This window comes from Micromys minutus (assembly GCF_963924665.1).
Source record: "Micromys minutus genome assembly, chromosome: 25".
NCBI classification, from domain to species: domain Eukaryota; kingdom Metazoa; phylum Chordata; class Mammalia; order Rodentia; family Muridae; genus Micromys; species Micromys minutus.
In genome coordinates, this window is record NC_137960.1 from 25,230,254 (window position 1) to 25,249,584 (window position 19,331).

Here is a 19,331-nt window from a genome sequence, read left to right on the forward strand (position 1 = left end):
TCTGCCTGCCTGCCTGTCTGTCTGCCTGCCTGTCTGCCTGTCTGCCTGCCTGCCTGTCTGTCTGCCTGCCTGTCTGCCTGTCTGCCTGCCTGCCTGCCTGCCTGTCTGTCTGCCTGCCTGCCTGTCTGCCCATCTGCCCGTCTGCCTGTCTGCCTGTCTGCCCGTCTGCCTGTCTGCCTGCCTGCCCGTCTGCCTGTCTGCCTGCCTGCCCGTCTCCTGTCTGCCTGCCTGCCCGTCTGCCTGTCTGCCTGCCTGCCTGTCTGCCTGCCTGCCTGTCTGCCTGTCTGCCTGCCTGCCTGTCTGCCTGTCTGCCTGCCTGCCCATCTGCCTGTCTGCCTGCCTGCCTGTCTGCCTGCCTACCTGTCTGCCTGCCTGCCTGTCTGCCTGTCTGCCTGCCTGCCTGTCTGCCTGTCTGCCTGCCTGCCCATCTGCCTGTCTGCCTGCCTGCCTGTCTGCCTGCCTACCTGTCTGCCTGCCTGCCTGTCTGCCCATCTGCCCGTCTGCCTGCCTGCCTGTCTGCTCATCTGCCCGTCTGCCCATCTGCCTGTCTGCCCATCTGCCCGTCTGCCCGTCTGCCCGTCTGCCCATCTGCCCGTCTGCCCGTCTGCCTGCCTGCCTGTCTGCCCGTCTGCCCGTCTGCCTGTCTGCCCGCCTGCCTGTCTGCCTGTCTGCCCACCTGCCCGTCTGCCTATCTGCCTGTCTGCCCGTCTGCCCATCTGCCCGTCTGCCTGTCTGCCTGCCCGCCTGCCCGTCTGCCCATCTGCCCGTCTGCCCGTCTGCCCGTCTGCCGTCTGCCCGTCTGCCCGCCTGCCCGCCTGCCCGTCTGCCCTTCTGCCCGTCTGCCCGTCTGCCCGTCTGCCCGTCTGCCCGTCTGCCCGTCTGCCCGTCTGCCCGTCTGCCTGTCTGCCTGCCTGCCTGTCTGCCCGTCTGCCCGCCTGCCCGTCTGCCCATCCGCCCGTCTGCCCGTCTGCCCATCTGCCCGTCTGGCTGTCTGCCCGTCTGCCCGTCTGCCTGTCTGCCCGTCTGCCCGTCTGCCTGTCTGCCCGTCTGCCTGTCTGCCCGTCTGCCTGTCTGCCTGTCTGCCCGTCTGCCCGTCTGCCTGTCTGCCCGTCTGCCCGTCTGCCTGTCTGCCTGCCTGCCTGTCTGCTCATCTGCCCGTCTGCCTGTCTGCCTGTCTGCCTGCCTGCCCGTCTGCCCGTCTGCCCGTCTGCCCATCTGCCCGTCTGGCTGTCTGCCCGTCTGCCCGTCTGCCTGTCTGCCCGTCTGCCCGTCTGCCCGTCTGCCTGTCTGCCCGTCTGCCTGTCTGCCCGTCTGCCCGTCTGCCCGTCTGCCCGTCTGCCCGTCTGCCTGTCTGCCCGTCTGCCCGTCTGCCCGTCTGCCTGCCTGCCTGCCTGCCCGTCTGCCTGTCTGCCCGTCTGCCCGTCTGCCCGTCTGCCCGTCTGCCTGCCTGCCTGCCTGCCCATCTGCCCATCTGCCCGTCTGCCCGTCTGCCAGTTTGCCTGTCTGCCCATCTGCCCGTCTGCCTGTCTGCCCGTCTGCCCGTCTGCCCGTCTGCCCGTCTGCCCGTCTGCCCGTCTGCCTGTCTGCCTGTCTGCCTGCCTGCCTGTCTGCCTGCCTGCCCGTCTGCCTGCCTGCCTGCCCGTCTGCCCATCTGCCCGTCTGGCTGTCTGCCCGTCTGCCCGTCTGCCTGTCTGCCCGTCTGCCCGTCTGCCCGTCTGCCTGCCTGCCTGTCTGCCTGTCTGCCTGCCTGCCCGTCTGCCTGTCTGCCTGCCTGCCTGTCTGCCTGCCTGCCTGTCTGCCTGTCTGCCTGCCTGCCTGTCTGCCTGTCTGCCTGCCTGCCCGTCTGCCTGTCTGCCTGCCTGCCTGTCTGCCTGCCTGCCTGTCTGCCTGCCTGCCCGTCTGCCCATCTGCCCGTCTGCCTGCCTGCCCGTCTGCCCATCTGCCCGTCTGCCCGTCTGCCCATCTGCCCGTCTGCCTGTCTGCCTGCCTGCCCGTCTGCCCGTCTGCCCGTCTGCCCGCCTGCCTGTCTGCCCGTCTGCCTGTCTGCCCGTCTGCCCGTCTGCCTGCCTGCCTGTCTGCCCGTCTGCCCGCCTGCCCGTCTGCCCATCCGCCCGTCTGCCCGTCTGCCCGTCTGCCCGTCTGGCTGTCTGCCTGTCTGCCCGTCTGCCTGTCTGCCTGTCTGCCCGTCTGCCTGCCTGCCCGTCTGCCCATCTGCCCGTCTGGCTGTCTGCCCGTCTGCCCGTCTGCCTGTCTGCCCGTCTGCCTGTCTGCCCGTCTGCCTGTCTGCCCCTGCCCGTCTGCCCGTCTGTCTGCCTGTCTGTCTGCCCGTCTGCCCGTCTGCCTGTCTGCCCGTCTGTCTGCCTGTCTGTCTGCCCGTCTGTCTGTCTGCCCATCTGCCCGTCTGGCTGTCTGCCAGTCTATCTGTCTGCCTGTCTGCCCGTCTGTCTGCCTGCCTGGTGTAAGAGCAGATCCACCATTCTGCAGCCTCCCTATTTACTCTGACCTGTGCTCAAGGAAACAACTCTGTCTTGAGCATCTGAGGGCAGAGCTGGAGGTTCGCCAGAGCCTATACTAGGCAGTTCTGGATGACAAGGACTTGAAAAAGTCTATGTGTACTCCTGGCAGGGAACTAGCCACCTCCGACTGCTTGGCACGATGTCATCTGTGGCCGTTGCTCATCCAACTAGTGGCCATCCAATGCGTGCTGGGTACAGATCACGTTCCACTTCATTGCTGGCCACAGTTCTTAGGCTCCTCAGTGCCCAGTCCTGATAGACACAGAGCCCTGTGTCCCCCAGAAGGGGCAGCAGGTGACAAGTGTGAGTGTCGGGGCGGCTTGGGCTTATGGTGGTTTGGATGAGAACAGCCCCCGCCCCCGCCGCCACTTCAGTTCATATAGGTGAATGTTTGGTTCCCAGATGGTGGACTGTTTAGGAAGAATGTGTTTGTGTGGCCTTGTTGGTGAAGGTTTGTCACTGGGGACGGGCTTTGAAATTTCACAAGGCATGCCGGGTCCAGGCTCCCTCTCTCTGCCTCAACTGAGCTCTCAGCTTCTGCTCCAGTCCCATGTCTGCCTGCCTGCTGCCACGCTTCCCGCCAAGATGATCGTGAACTACCACTACAGAGGTATAAGCTCCCAATTAAATGCTTTCTTTTATAAGTGCTCTTGGTCATGGTATCTCTTCACAGCCATAGAACAGCAACTAAAACAGCACTGTCAATTTTGTGCCATCGGGGACCTGAATCCCAACCCTTTCGGGCTCACATGTACCCCACCTGCAATGGTCCCACTATTGAGACACGCAGCCTCTCCATGTTCAGCTTTATTTAAAGACTCAGAAACACAGGCATCAGAGTTGGCCACTACTGTCAATTCATCTAAAATCACACACTGACATTGGTGTATAATAAAAACATATGTGGGGTTGGGAGTACATGTGTGCACATGTCTGTGTATCTCGGTGTGTGCTGTGTGAAGTACAAGGGCTTCCATGTCTACTGGGCTGGTTTGGGGTGCCCCACCTTGTATTTATGCCTCACTGCAGACCATCTTGTCTCTCTCGTTCCATCAGTCCTCTGGGGGCTAGACTGCCCTGTCTCCTTGCTGACCCTCTATCCGAAGGGCTGAGAACTATGGCATGAAACCCATGTGGCCACCAATATGAGTGTGTAAGGGGCACATGCTGCTGGCCAGGACGGAATGTGAAGGTTCTAGATGAGGTGCTGGCTTCATTTTGGTAGCCAAGACATGTGTCCTCAAGGGAAGAGGGATGACCTTAGGAAAGGTACCTCTTTTCTGTCACTGACTGTGGAAAACATGAGTTTGAAGGCTAAAGGGCTTGAGAGTATTCAAAATACTCAGACCATGGGACTCATTGAGTATCTCCAGGAGCCCCACCTGAGAGAGAGCCCCCGGGTGCTGGTTCCCTCCCCAAGGTGGTCCCAGTGTAAACTTTGCTAGGAAAGGATCCAGCTGATGTTTTCCAAAGGTACTTTGATACTTTCCTCAGCTTCCTCTATCAGGAAGCAGCCAGTGCAAGAAAGGAGGATGGCTCCAAGTTAGCCTTGTTTAGGAAGGAAAGGGACTTTCCATATTGTCTGGAATCTGGAGTTAGTGCTGGTTCCACTGAAAACATGTCTCCCCCAGGATGTAGGTGTGTATGTCTCCATGGTGACAGCATGGGTTGAACCATACCTACATCTTTTGTGCATGGATGGCCACGTAACAAGGCAGTGACACTGAGTAGGGACCGTGGTTGTCACTGAGCCTGCACACAGGCCCTGGAAGTCTATAGTCAAGCATCAGGCTTGTGCCTGTCATTGTCCCTTTGGCCTCTAGCAGATGGAGTTTTGTCTGGCCGCATGGGGCAAGCTAGTTGTTTTTGAAAAGAATAAAGAAACCTTTGCAAGATAGTGATCCGAGCTGTTGTAAAAGCTGCATTTTGGCAGCAGAGGTGCTTTAAGAATACTATTTTTAGTCATTCTCTCTAAAGCAATCAAAGGAAGCTTCTGGGGTCAGTGTGTGTGTGTGTGTGTGTGTGTGTGTGTGTGTGTGTGTTTTCTGCCACACAAAAGGCAGTACCGATTCCTAATGTTTCCAGTTTTTTAATCATAGGACCGCTGCTCTCTAGATGGAGCTGTGGTTTATCCACTCTCCAACGCCGCGCACCCCTCTTGGCAGACCCTCCCACCTGCCTTGTGGAGTATCAGCCAGCACTGTGATATTACAGAGAGGAATTCCTCCATATGTCCAGACTTCATTTGGGAAATATATAAAACTCTCCTTTGATGTTACCTCCTTTCCCCCACCCCTTGAAGCTTACCCAAGTTGGTTTCTAGTTTTACAAAAAAAAAAAAAAATCAGCACCAGATGTATGAAAAATATGCAGCGTCTGACCTATTAGAAATATATAAAGTCTAAGAGTTGTACATTAAAAAGGTGTGTCGTAAGAAGGAAGCAATGTGAAGACAGCAGCGTGGAACCAGATGGTGCTCCTCATTATCCTGGCAGGAGACAAAGCCATGAAGATTCTGCTCCAGTGCCCCACAGGACCCCACAGGAGACTCACAGCCCTTCATGAGGCTCCTGAACCATGAATGCCCTGGCTGTGGGGCTCAATGGCAGGTGACAGAGGTATATAGAGGAATGGTACCCAGGGCAGGCAGGGAAGATGCTCTTCTTGCTCTCATCCCTAGTGCATGGCCCCACTCTATACTCTCCAGGGCTCCCAACCTTACACAGACAGCTAATAATGCTTTAGCCGGTGGGTGGTGTGGTTGTGCATTTGTCTACATGGGTAATGTCTTCTGTGCTACCGCTCACTCGGATTCATGGCATGGTCTTGAAGGACACCCATATGTGCTTCCAACAAGGACTTCACGTGAGACTGTGGCCTTGACAGCTGAGTTATCACCCCAGTCGGCTCGTTTCTGGCCGGTGCTTTAGAAAGAAGCTCGGACCTAGGTGATAAGGCGTCCTCTGCTCACATAAGTGTCTTTTTGGATACTCTTCCCCCGGACAGCAGAAGCTGGTCACGACCAATGGCCCTCAGAAGCTCTCCACAAAGCTGCCTGGGAAGAGACCCGTGCGGCCATTCCGTTGCAGAGTACCCTTGAACCAGCCATCTTCATGTTTCCTGTGCACGAAGACAATGTCGCCTTCCTTGAGCTCGATCTCCGCTTCACTCTGTGGCGGGTAGGAGACCACCACACGGTACCTGGGAGGACAGGAAACAGCATGTGAGCCTAGGGGTGGGTTGTCCCTCTAAGTCCCCGTAGCCTACCTGCCCACGGCGAGCTCTTTTCCCTCTCCCTTCCCTCCAAGTACGTTCTTACAGTGTGGGGTTACTTTGCGCAGTCTGTAAAACTTTGGTTTATCTTTATTTTTTAAATTTTCCTAAAGCTCTTTGACTTATTATCTAACCTCCCTTTGAACAGTTTGTGGTCATGGAGATCTTCAGGAACCTGAAACAATCTAGGCAACCTGCCATTGTGGCTGTCCGGCATCAGAGCTAGGCCATGGGACTGTATTTCTAAAGAGGTCACATGCTCTAACTGTAGGACATAGGAAACCAAGCTGAAATGGGTAGGGAAGTTTCTCCCCCATCGGCCTAGCCCTCACAGTGCTGCAAGGGATGCAGGGAGAACCGTGGTCAACCCTCTCACTCAGCTACCGATTGGCCAAGCCAAATATGTCAACTGGTACCGTAGTGGCAAGTCTACCAGCCAGAGGCTGGAGAAGTCATGGGCCCTGGTGAGGAAGCTACAGTCACTGTTTTATAAACATGACAGACATGACACATCCATTAAAGTGCCTTCCACATAACAATTCCCCACAGAGTAATCTCTTATCAGCTTGGGGCCAAGAGACGTTCCCTCTGGGGGCACTGTTTATGGCAGAGGCTTGTACTAGGTCACAGGGCTTAAAATACTAAGTAAGTAACTGTTGGATGCTTAGCTGTCTGTATTTATGCATCTGTATCTATCTGTATGTCTGTATCTCCCTCTCCAAGGCTCAGGAACTATGACTGAAGTGATAGGAAGGATGTCAGAGCTGGGGGATGGGTCAGAGGCTGTGGAATCACACAGCTGGAGTACCTTGACAGCTTCACACAGGTATATAATGAACCCTTGTCCTCTCTCACACTGACATTTTCCCCAAGTCCCTTCATGTCCTTTCTGTGTGTGACCCACTGAGATCCAGTGGAACTGGACTGGGGCACTCTGGGGCTTGCAGCAGCTGATACCTGCACAGGAATGGTACCATCGGTCCATCAGCCTTCTGACGTGCAGGAGGCGGACACAAGGACTTAGAGCCAATTAATGGTTGCTGGGACAGGGAGAGATGTCTCCTTCATTGGCATAGCCTCCTCTAACATACCAGCTCCTTCAACTGCCCCTCAGCCATGCTCTTGTAAGCCACCCAATGAAAGACCATGAAATAGGAAGATAGAGGGGGACCGGCTGGGTGAGCAAAGGGGTCAGCGAGAGGAGAGGCAACAGAAGTGTAATGGGGTGGCTATAAACATATACCCGAATGTGGTCACAATGAGGCCTTCTGTATAGGATTAATACAGGGCACTTTAAAATTGGTATCCTCTTAGACACAGCTATAAGGAGGGCACAGCTGTCTTTTTAGTTGCTGGATCTCTACATGGCCCCTCCATTTCTTGTCTTTCTTCTTCCTGTCTGGAGGTCTGTCCTAGTGAACTCATGGCTCACCTAGTCAGCAAGGCCTCTGAGGATTGGGAACTGCTCCAATCCTGGGACATGAGCTTGGTCCTGGCTTGATCCTTTCTGGCTCTGTGACCTCTGTGTCATAGCCTGCCCACATGCCAGGTTCTCCATCAAAATCTCAGGGCTCCTCACCCGAGCTACTACGTCTCAGTGGAGGGGGTTGGTGCACCACTTGGTCTGGAAGGTGCTTTGGAGTTTTCTGTGGTGGGATGGTCATTTTTCAACTGTAGGATGTACAGATTCAGGTTGAAACAACTGAAGTCACATCATCGGTGCTAATAAGACCTAGTTCACCCTTGCTTCTTTTCAACAAGACCTGGGCAACCTGAAACACCCAAGGCCTTGTGGTCCTGTTTTCAGATTAATATGACAGGCAAGCCCCTTTTCTGCTCCTGTTGGCCATGCACCCCAGAAGCTGCTGCTGGTCTAGCTGGGTGAAGTGCTGAGAATGCTCTGTGCTCTGAAAGGCTCCCCTAAATAGGAGACCAGAGTTGGACCCCTGGGCTACCACCTTTCCAAGAACCCAGAGTCTTGAGGTATATGTAGCCTAGCCGGACAGACACTTGCCTGTGGCTCTGACAGCACTCTTCCTCAAACCCCAGCAACCTCCTCTGTGTCCTCCTCCTTGTAAGCTCTACCTTTCCCTGTAGAGATCTCAGCATCTCATGGCTGAGTCCCTAGCTGGCCCTGGCCTCACTTAACACTCCTTCCTTCAAACATTAGTCCTGTAAGGACTACTCTAGTCCAGCAGCAGAGAGGTCATGCCCTTCTGACCTTTGAACCTTTCGGACCTTTGAATGAGGGCAGGCCCCACTTCATTCCAGACACCAGCCTAGATGCCCTCGCAGGGACTAACACCCCTTTCTGCTTTCTGTGGATGTAGGCCTCATGCATCCTTCCCTGTTCCCTTTGAAATGCCTAGACACTTGAGCATGAACTAGGGCCTGTTTGTTTCAGACTCCCCTACTCCAAAGTGCACTGTGTTAGCTATCATCTGCGGGAGGTGGGTGTGGCTGTATTCTGAGGACCAGCCACCTCAGATACCAACATTCATCTGGTGCCTGCTCCTCAATCCTTGTCAGGACACCACTGCTCCCTACCCTCAGCTCCTGGTCCCTAGAGTATCTGAGTGGCTTTGTATGACATGTGCTGACACCTTTACCCTCTGTCCCTAGAGCAGGGGACAGTTGCTTGTACAATGAAGTTGAAAAAGGCTCCTTGGGTCACTTTCTTCTAAGATGGAATATGCAGAATCAGGAGCTCCAGACCCTTGGTCTCCTGAGCATCACTGAACGCAGCCAGCTGATACGATGCGGGTCGTCTCCTTCAGGAGCCTTCCGGGTGGCTGTGGGCAGTGGGTTGGGGTCAGGTCCAAGAAGAAAGGCAAAGGAACATTTTATCCTCACCCCCACAGTCTAGCTGGTGGGCTAGGTCGATGCTCAGCACAGCCACAGTAGGAGGGGACAGCAGAACTGGCCTCTTTATTGTAAAGGAGAACTCCTGGGGGGGAAATGAGCTGTGTGCACAAAGGCTAGCTGATTAAAACTTCAATCAGTGCCTTTGGAATGTTATAGGCCCAGAGCCTAATTATAGTCTCTCTTGGGCTATCTTTAGCCCAACTAAAAAGCCTCTCCTTGCCCACCTCTGTGTAAGACCTGTCCCGATAAACAGATAAAAATCTTTAGAATGTATTAGCAGAACCCTAGTCCTCATCAACCAAAGGGCTAAAAATGCTGTAAGGGAGCATCTGAGGCCTGCAGCTGAGATTTCTCTGCCTGGCTGCAAATGGCCCCTCTGATGTTTCCGCCAATGTATTTTTAAAAACGGCTTGATTTATGATTTTTTTTTCTGCTATAAAAACTTCATGAAGCTGCTTCCACATTGGAGCACAGTATTTTGGGAGACCTCAATCTGTGTTCCTGGGCCTTGGTCACACAACTTTGGCTCCATCATCAACCATTTCTTATTCCCTTTGTGGTGAGGGCTGTGTTTGTGTGTCAGCATTGCCGTTGTCCAGGCTGGGGACATCTCAGGGTGTGATTTGAGTCCCGGCATAGGTCTGGGTCATCAGAAGCGTTTATATCCTTAGAAGGATTTCCTTCAGAAAGAGTCCTGCACTGTGAAAGTTAGTAGGGCTAGGCACGGAGCCTAAACTTTGAGGGTCCAAGACTCAGAGGCTCTCTGCACGTGCAAGAAGAGCTGATCCTTGCACAAGCCCGAGGGCCTGGAATCTCTAGCTGCAGTTGTCCTAGTCCTGGGAGCTGGGTCACACATCTCCAGCTCTTATCCCCCGGGACTTCCCAGATACCACAGGGCAGCCCACAGTCACACATTCTCTCTCTCCAATTGTCCCGATGGAGACACTGATACCTTATGGGACTGTGACTATTACTCTAGTTGGTTTGAATGGTAACTTGCCACAAAGCAGAATCACCTGAGAGCCTCACTTGAAGAAAGTTCTGAGTGCCATGGTTGATGTGGGAAGGCCCACCCACCCCAACTGCGGGCAGTACTTACAGGCAGCAGCCCGGATAAGAAGTGTATCTGAGAAGGAAAAACAACTCAGCCTTGGCTTGCTTGGCTTTCCCCTTGTGCTGAGGTGATGTCTTTGCTGATGCAGAACATGTGTATGTGTGTGTATGTGAATGTACGAGCTTAGACTCTGGTCGTCAAGCTCTCTTGGTTGAACCTCCTCCAGTTGCTAGCCAGCTCTGGAATCATGAACAGGTTTCTTAGACTTTTATAGAACATCAATCACTTCAGTAGGAAACGGGGATGCTGGATTAAGAAGATTAAAGGGAGTTCAATGGCTAATGCACACAACATACCCAAGAAATGGAGGTATGTATATGCTACATGCAGAGCGGAGTTCCCGGCAAACGTGATATTTCTCTGATTCCCGATCTACACAAACCCTTGTCTGTCCGCTGCCTGGCACCTGGACGTGTGGTCTCTGTGGTTAGCTGCTGTGCTCTCAGACTCAGGTAACAAGCGGCTGAGCTTTGGAGAGCTAACAGAGATGCTGCTATTGCTCTATGTTTTTATTATTTAAGCGATGTTCTAACTAGTAGAGACTGTGCAATGTGGTACCTGTCACATCCCTATAAGGCCCTCCAGACTTTAGTTGTAAACTCCGACACACCGACTCACTCACAAAGATAGATGCCCGACTACTCGGAAAACTTGGACAATCTATTAACCTTTAACCTGTGACCTCAGCAGGTCTTATCTCTGTGGCTCAATTTCCAGATCTGTAAAACTCAGACTGAATTACATTAAATTGCTAGTTTGTCTAAAAACGGATGAGTGTTGGTGATTCTGAGCGGTTTGACCTTGAAGACAGCTTAGAGTGACATTTCATAATATGTCAAAATTTCAAAATGTCAGTGTTCCGAGGTTCAGAGAAGAACGGTTTTTCTGGGTGAGTGGGGGGGGGGGGCTCTGGGAAAGTTCACTTGAGGACCTCGAAGGCCAAGCATCCAGTGCTGAGCTAGATGTGCCCGTGCTCTGCCCCGTAATCTGCTACTTCCTCAGGAATCACAAGCCCAAATTCAGGAAGCAGGCAGATGGAGACTAAGAAGTGTACCCCGGGCTTGGGTAAAGAGGGACAGCTGGTAAACTTGATCCCTTGGAAAGCCCATTCCCCCACTCCCCCAGTCCCCAAGAAGGTTCCAGAACTCAGGTGTTATCCAGAAGGAGAGGACACAGAGCTACAAGCGCCCACCTCCTTACCTCTCTCTGGGCAGTGGCTTAGGTTCAGGGCGGATGGAAGCCATGGACAGACTTGCTTGCCGAGACGGGGACAAAGAGAAATTCAGATCCAAGGAGCCTGCTTTTCTGTGCAGCGGCTCCAACCCGATGGCCCCCTGCATCTCACTCTCTATGGGGCAGGACCCCGCCCTGCCATGGACGGTCAACGGGGACACTTCAGGGCCCATGGCACCCTGCAGTGAGGTATCCATGGCCGACTGGGGGTCGTGGGTTGGAGATACAGATGGCGGGGAGCGCGACTTCTTCTTGGTTGAGGCCCCAGCCAGCAGCTTCAGCAGCCCGCTCTTCTTCTCCTTCTGCAGAGACACACAGTGACGCTGATGTTAGTGTCTAGAGGAGGGCCAGCGTGTACAAACCCCGGAAGACAGTCCTGTAAATCTACTCAAAGGAAGACGGCAAAGGCAAGCCTAGGAGCGGTGTCTCATGACGCCCATGGAAGGTTTGCAGGGCAGGGACCCTACACAACTCGGGTCCTCAGGGCAGGGCCCATGGGAACTTCATGGGCAGGGTCAGAGGCGCTCAGTCAGGGTCACTGCTTTGTTCTGCAGGGGAACTTTTCCCACTGGGGCATGGCTCGACTCTTCTGAGAGGAAGAAAATTGTATGTAGGACTCATAGCCCAGTTGAATAGTCACTCTACATAGGGCACCCAGACAAGCAGTCTCTCATCCAAGGACAAGTTACAGCATGTGTCTTTGAGACAATGTTTAGAACCCCTGGGTGTTTAAATAGCAGTGGAATATGTATGTGTGTACGTTTATGTATGTGAGTGTGTGTGCATGTGCGCACATATGTGTGTATGTTAAATATTTCTGGGAGATTGTAGGCCAGGTAGGAGTACTTGTCCCTAGCAATGTTCATAGTTTTTACTTAAATATGTTTACTTAATCTAATGTGTGTATGTCTAATATATAACTATATATGTAAACATGTAGTATATGCATAGTGTGTGTATATATAGTATATATAGTATGTGTGTATACACTTAGTATATATAGTGTGTATATATAGTGTGTGTATATATACACAGTGTACATAGTATGTGTGTATAATTTGTGTATATATGTAGTGTATGTATAATATATATAATATGTATCTATGATGTGTATATAATGTTTGTATATAGCATGAATAATGTGTGTATATGCATGTTTTATATAGTGTGTGTATATATAAAATATGTATATATAGCATGTATATAATATATATGTATCTTGTGTAATTTTAAATCTCAAGATGTGTAATGTCTCCATTTGGCCAGAAACTGAGGTATGACTGTTTGAAGGCTTCTGGCTCTGTTAGTGTGCAGTGTTGGGGGTGCTTTGTTGTCAGGGTGGTTCCAGGACAGTGAGTGATCTCCCCCTTCACACCAGAGGGCCAAGACCCCACACCCAGGAGATCCTTAAGCATCCCTCGGAGCTCCGCACAGTCTTGTGGCCGGTGATGAAGAGGAGCTACTGAGCACTGTAAAGAGCACTGGGAAGAAGCTGTGGAGAGACTACAATGTTGCAGGCCCAAAGGCAATATAATAAGTCCTGGGCTAGTGTAAGCATCCCCTGAACTAACATCCTGTGACTAAAGGATAACTCTTGGAATCGATTCACTTAGCTGACCACTGTTGTCCACAGACCCAAAGGCTGAGAACGTCACCGAATAGCATCTTAGGCCTACAGAAAAGCTTGCCCCATATGCTATAGCCACCTCTCTCTCATATTCACTAATATATTTTAAACTTGCCTTGATTTATAACTTTCCCTCTCTGTAAGATTATAAAACTCCATGAAACTGCTTCCACGTTGGAGTATGGACTTTAGGATAACCTAAATCTATGTTTCCAGGCATGGTCAATCAAAACGGCTTCAGGATAAACTATCTCGTTTTCCCTGTAAGTTGGGAGCTGGTTTATCTATTTATTTATAAGGATAAGGACATCATACAAAGGAAACTTCCAGCCAGTTAATATTCTATGTTATACCCTCCCTACATGGCGTGGGACTCCCTAAGCTGACTTTCCTTCCTTTCTTCCTACCCATGTCAGGGCAGAGTGGAGCCTGGGTCACTTAAGGCTTGACCATCCTGCAGTCACAGAGTCTAGCTTCCTCCCAGAGCTTTGCCTAAATTTCTTTTGCACTGTGCCTGGCTCAGGGAGCTGTATGGGAAATGAAAAATGAAGTCTTCAGTGATTGGTTTTATGCATGCTTAGCTAGAACATTTTACCATGTTGTCTGGGGGCGTAGTATTGCTAAGGTTGGATATCTATCCAGGCCGCCTAGGGATGCAGCCAGAGAGGGCAGTGTTCTTGGGAACAAACATGAAGGGTAGAGGAAATGCAGCAATGCAGATGGCATGCCCAGGTCGGGAATGGAAGGACTTCAGGGTCTGAGGTAGGGCAGGCTCTCCAAAAGGACAACAGAGCTTCCTCATGGGGTGATCTTGGCTGGAGAGGACTGGGGGACAAGATCTGAGATAGTCTGTGTAGTCCATACATGCTAAGTGTCCTCTAGCACACGACCACACAATCTCTAACATTCCGGAAGCAGAAAGGCAACAGGTCCATGACTGAGGGAAAGAAGCAGTGACCGTCAGGTGTCCAGGCTTGGATTGCTTACTTTGAAGGTGGGCCCTCCTTTACTCCCACTGAGGCAGGAGAAACCTAGCAGTCAGCCAAAACTCTCAACCACCTTTGTTTCTTCTCCCATCGGATTACTATTTACCCATCCCCTTTCCAGCTCTCCTCTGAAGGATTTGGAAGGGTGGGGGCTGTCTCATTCTGTTTACCACGGCATCACAGGGCCCAGTACAATGCCTGGAACACAGCACGTACTCAGTACTCACACACATAATGAACTGAGCTCAGCAATAGAGTTCTTAGGATGCCTGAATAGAGAGCACACCTGGGGGTGTTCACAAGGCACTCTGGGCTGTGACACCCTTGGTGTCATGTGCAGTGAACTTGAGGAAGATAAGTCCTTGCTATCTTCCCCCATACCACTAAGATTATTGGTAATCAGGTCCAGCTTTAATATTGGAAAAGGGCAGGGTGGCCAAATGTGTGGGTAACTTTCCTGTTTCAGTTCTTCAGGATTAAATGTGACACGTGGTTTTCTGTATTTAACTTGGACAAACACTGATATCTGGAATGCAGAGATTTCTCCAAAATGTTTGCCTTCTGAGTGGAGTTCTGCCAGTGCCCGCAGCCTCTAGTGATTCCTTTGCTGTGGAATCCTCGGAATAGCAGCCTATGCAGATCTGCAATATGGTGGCAGATGTTCCACACGCTTCCCTGGGAACTGTCACACAGGACACAGATAAGAATTAGCCAAAAGTCACTTTGCTATATGTGGCAGGGACAGATTCATGACTCAGTATTGGAAGCTTCATGCGGGAGAGAACAGATTGCACAGGAACAGCTTGGACTAAGGCATCTGTTTCAGTGGGGTGGCCTGTAGGTTTTCTCCTGGGCAGTGAGCAAACCACAGAAGGAGACTGGCAAGACAAGACGTCCATGTCTCTATCAGTCATTCTTGATTCTCGGGGGGCCACCTGATCCCTTCTGGAATCATATCCCTTATCTCAGTGAGACCACAGCCAGTTACAGGGAACCAAACAGTCTGGCTGGGGGCACAGGGCTGGAGGGTAATAGACTGGGCCAGGCTGGGGTCTCCTTTGGAGGTGTGGTCAGATGATCATATGAAGATGAGCATATGAAAAAGTGTGTCCTCTAGAGCAGTGGGTTGTAACCCCTTGGGCTGTGTCAAAGGACCTTCTCACAGGGGTCCCCCCAAACCATTAGAAATTTATATTTATATTACCAGTCACAACAGTAGCAAAATTACAGTTATGAAGTAACAACAAAAACAATTTTATGGTCGGGGGTCACCACAGCATGAGGGGCTGTATCAAAGGGTCACAGCACTAGGAAGGTTGAGAGCCACTGAGTCTTGAGAGGGAGCTAAATGATAGCTCCAGGGAGAACGCTGTGCGTACACACTCACACCGCACGCATGCTCACATTGCATATACACACCCTCTTAATCTAGTTGCTGCCTGGGCTGGAAAGATGGCTTTCTAGGCCCGAGTTCAAGTCTTAGCAGCCACATGAAGGCTTGTCACCATCTATAACCCCAGTTCCAGGGGATCTGACACCCTCTTCTGGCCTCCGAGGGCATGGGCATGTATGTAGCGCACACATACGTGTAGACAAAACACCCACACACATAAAATAATAAAATATAAAAAAAATCATCTGGAACTCCAATATCAAAGAGAAACTGGCGTAGGGGCTAATGGCTGTCATATAGGTGTGAAGCACTTGGGTAAACGCGGAAGCCCCAAGGTCCCGTCCCAAGCACTTTGGAAAAAGATTTTGACTTATTGGTACTGCACTGTAAGACATACAAATGGTAGGATATCATTTTGGATTTTGATTAAGATTGAAGCCTTCATAAAGCCTTTGTTTTGTGGAGTACCTGTATAAAAATGCAGCCAGGGGACAAAGGCATTTGTAGCTTATATTGACTCAAAGACTCATCGCTAAAGAGCCAATCAGAAACCACAGAAAACTGTTATATGGGATGGAATCTGATATTTGAAAGCTAGCATTAGACTTTGCAGAGTCACACAGCATCCGCACAGCTGATGAGCACAGAGTCTCTGATGATGGTGGTGATTGGATGCTGCCGCCGCCTCATCAGCCTGGAGAAGAAAGGACGGAGCACACCACAGCATCCACAGGCGTTTCTGAGAGCGGAGACCGGGGAGTGGTCTCTGGTGAAATATACGCAGATCACGGTTTGACCAGGGTGGGCCCTTGAGAACCTGCAGATTATGGAGGAAGCCTGGAAATTCCCCCTCCCCGCCCCCTACCCACAAGGCTGCTGTGCTACATCCCAGGGTGGAAGTAGGCTGGGCTAGTATCTCAAGTTTTGTTACTTCTTCTGAGCATGGGCTGCTTTTTCACTTAAGGGGGGAGGAGTTTGAAACCTGTTGCCATGGACACGATGGTAATAGGTATGAGCCAGAGAGAATGGTTATTGTTAGCCTCGAGAGCAGCAGTTGGTCCCTATGAGGGGCAGATGCTAGAGGAAGGGACAGAGAGCTGGCCTGGTATGGAGATAATGAAAGGGTAGGCTAGTAGGTAATGTGGCCCAGGTTCTGAACGTGTGCAAAGAACTGAAGAGATGGTTCAGTGGTTAAGAGCACTGGTTGTTTTTCCAGAAGACCAGGGTTAAGTTCCCAGAACCCACAGGGCAGTTCACAACTTCTGTAAATGCTATTCCCAGGGATCTGACACTCAATATCCTCACATAGACATACGTGTAGGAAAAAAACAGACACCTGCAGTTGCATGGTTCCTGGCAAGGGGCTTGGTGTCACTTCTGTGAAAAGGAAGGCATTGGCACATCTGGCACCTCACACGCTGACCTCTGAGATGCTACAGTGGAGGGGAAGTTATGGAGATGGAAGGGTTCAGAGTCTTAGGTCTGAACGGAGCTGTTGCAACAATTCTGAGGAGCTGAGCAGCCAGAGGAAATGACAGTGACAGAGACGGTCACAGGGCTCAGGGCTTAGAGCAGTGGCTCCCAGCCTCCGAGACATCAAGACCCTTTAGTACAGTTCCTCGTGTTGTGCTGAACCCCAACCATAAGCTGCTACTTCACAATGCTGCTATAGTTTTGGAGACAGAGATTTGTCAAAGGGATCGTGCCCCACAGTTGAGATCCATTGGCTTGGAAGGAAGATGATGTGGAGACATCTGGTTGGGGGCCTCAGAACTAGAAGTGTCACTGCTAGGTGGCTGGCACAAAACCTCTCTGCCCGTGCTGCTGGGAGGAGTCTCTGACTGACTTTATGCCAACTTTGTCCTAACTCTGCTGACTAAGTCAACAGTTTGACTGACTCAACAGACAGAATACGAAGGAAGCACATCGTGCTTAGATAGGGGCTGAGGGGCCTTTCGGACTAATCTTGATCTGTAGGTCCTTAGGAAGAACAGGTGGCAGAGGCTGGCAGGAGGGTTTGGGGTAGAGAAGGGACAATATCTTAGTCCTGACATTAGCTGTGGGAAGAGCCATCAGAAAACCTGGGCAGAGGCTAGTGCACAGGGAGCTGACACCAGGAACAAAGCTGGAGGCCCTAAGAAACTTTGAGACAAGAGACCAGAGCAGCCGGGTGGTGGCGGTGCACACCTTTAACCCCAACACTCAAGAGGCAGAGGCAGGAGAATCTCTAAGTTCAAGACCAGCCCGTTCTACAGAGCGAGTTCTGGGGCAGCCAAGACTACACAGAAACACCCTGTCTCAGAAAAAAAATACAAGGGCAAATGGAGACAAGGTGTCCTTATCTTTTTCTGAGTCTGTCTCCAAGGCACAAAGCTCCACTTGGAAGTTTTGTGATGATTATTGTATGTCTGGAAACCTTCCTGTCGGAGACGGGGTTGGGGAAAGGGTAATTAACAGCTATGCCCCACTAAAATGTTAATGGGGAAAGAGCAGAGTTCTGGCTCTGCATGAAAACAGTTGCCAGAGAGCAGACAAGGTTTATAATGGTATAAATATGCAATGTGCTCCCTGAGAGGGCAGGGAAATAGAGTATCTATAATGGATAAGAAGACAGAAGTTAACAAGCTAATTAAAAGAGACAGGAAGGTTGGGGTGTGAGCTACTGGGCATTTTAAACATTAAGACACATTCAGAAATATTCCCCGGGCAAAAGACAGAAGATGAAAAAAATACGGGTTCATAGAACTGGTGGGGAACGGCTGGCTGGCGGCAGAGAGCAGGTGTGGCGTGGATGTACAATGTAGCTTTTCTGGGATGGAAACCGGCTCTCACTGCTTTTCTTACTTTGCTCAGTGAAGTCTCAGCTCAGTGAAGTCTCAGCTCAGTGGCTTGTTATCTGCTGTGGTGTTAGGCACCTTAGGAAGTGGGAAGGACAGATGACAGGCAGTACTTGTCCTTCAGAGAAGAACTCTATTAGAGAGAGGGCCCAGATGTTAAGAACGCTTGGTACTCCTGCAGAGGACACAGGTTTGGTTCCAATCACTCACATGGAGGCTCCCCACCTCCCGCAACAATACTTCCAGAAACTAGGATGCCCTCTTTTGGGCCTCCTCTTCACTATATGCTGCTGCTGTGCTTATGTTCATAGAGGTAAGACACACCATAAAATAAAAATAAACACACACACACACACACACACACACACACACACACTGTGATTGTAATCTGAGCAGTTAGCTCCCCTGGGCCTTGGGAAGATACACTGTCACACTCTGTGGCCTGTGAGCACAGGATAAGTGGTAGCTTGGGAGTGGGTCGTATCTAACTATTATGTATCCACTCTTATCCTCTTCAAGGCCTGGGTAACTGCTGTCTGTCTGTCTAGCCAGCCATTTTATGCTGTTATTACTGTCACAAGGAAACTTTCTCATGCCAGGGTTGATTGCATATTCCTCTATGTTCTGTGCTTTGGTGTTCATGGAAACCAATCACAATAAAGGTCCAGTAGAACTGCTTTGTATAGTTGGCTCCAATAAGCTTGGACCTGAACCAGCCACCCGGTAGCACTTCCTGCACCTGTGTATGAGCTTTTATGGGTTTTCATAAGCTGCCCCTGGGATGAACCCCAACATAAGAGAAACACCAGCACCAATATAAGCCATTTGGAATAAGACTTCTGCTTTGAGTAGGGGTTGACTAAAGTTCCCAAGACCTCCCTGGGAACTGACATCCTACTTGGCAGAAAGAACCAGGTAGGTGGGTAACTGGCATCCTGGTTGTCAGGTTAACACATGAATGTTGGGCAGGGCAAGTCTCCTGCCACAATTAAATATCCCAGCCAATGGGAGCAGGATAAGTGTACAACAAAGACATGTTCCTAAGGAAGTCCTCTCCTCCTAAATCCTGATTGGTGGGATAACTTAACATAGATGTTTATAGGTTTCAGGCTTAAAGTCCTATAGGATTCTGGCTCGTGGTTGCAGTCAGCTCCTGAGTCTGGTCTGAGACCCTGGTCAATAATTCTTAGGGTGAATGCTCAATGAACTGTCCCTGTGTGACTGAGATTGGTGTTTGTGTGGTTTGTGATGTGACTCCTGGACCTCAACAACCCTTGAGTCCCTTGTATGTAAAATGGATATGTGAGCATCTAAACAGAAAAACGATACTGGGAACATGTGAGCACTTTCTATGAGCGAGGTCCTATTAAATATTAGTTCCCTGAATTCTGTCATTTGGGCTGTGTGTGTGTGTGTGTGTGTGATGTGCCCATACATATGTGGGTGCACAGACCACTGTGTACTCATGTGGAAGTCTGAGGTTGATA

General features: G+C 51.1%; 1 protein-coding gene across 1 annotated transcript in view; it reads right to left on the bottom strand.

Moving 5' to 3' along the window:
• Positions 1-5,548: 5,548 nt before the first annotated feature.
• Positions 5,549-19,331, bottom strand: part of SH3RF3 (SH3 domain containing ring finger 3) — a gene marked incomplete at both ends in the record, with an annotated part of 261,242 nt that continues 247,459 nt past the window's right edge. Inside the window, 2 exons of the mRNA XM_080937907.1 lie at positions 5,549-5,717; positions 10,969-11,303. Coding sequence (XP_080794033.1) covers positions 5,549-5,717; positions 10,969-11,303 — 504 coding nt within the window. The remainder of the gene's footprint in view (positions 5,718-10,968; positions 11,304-19,331) is intronic.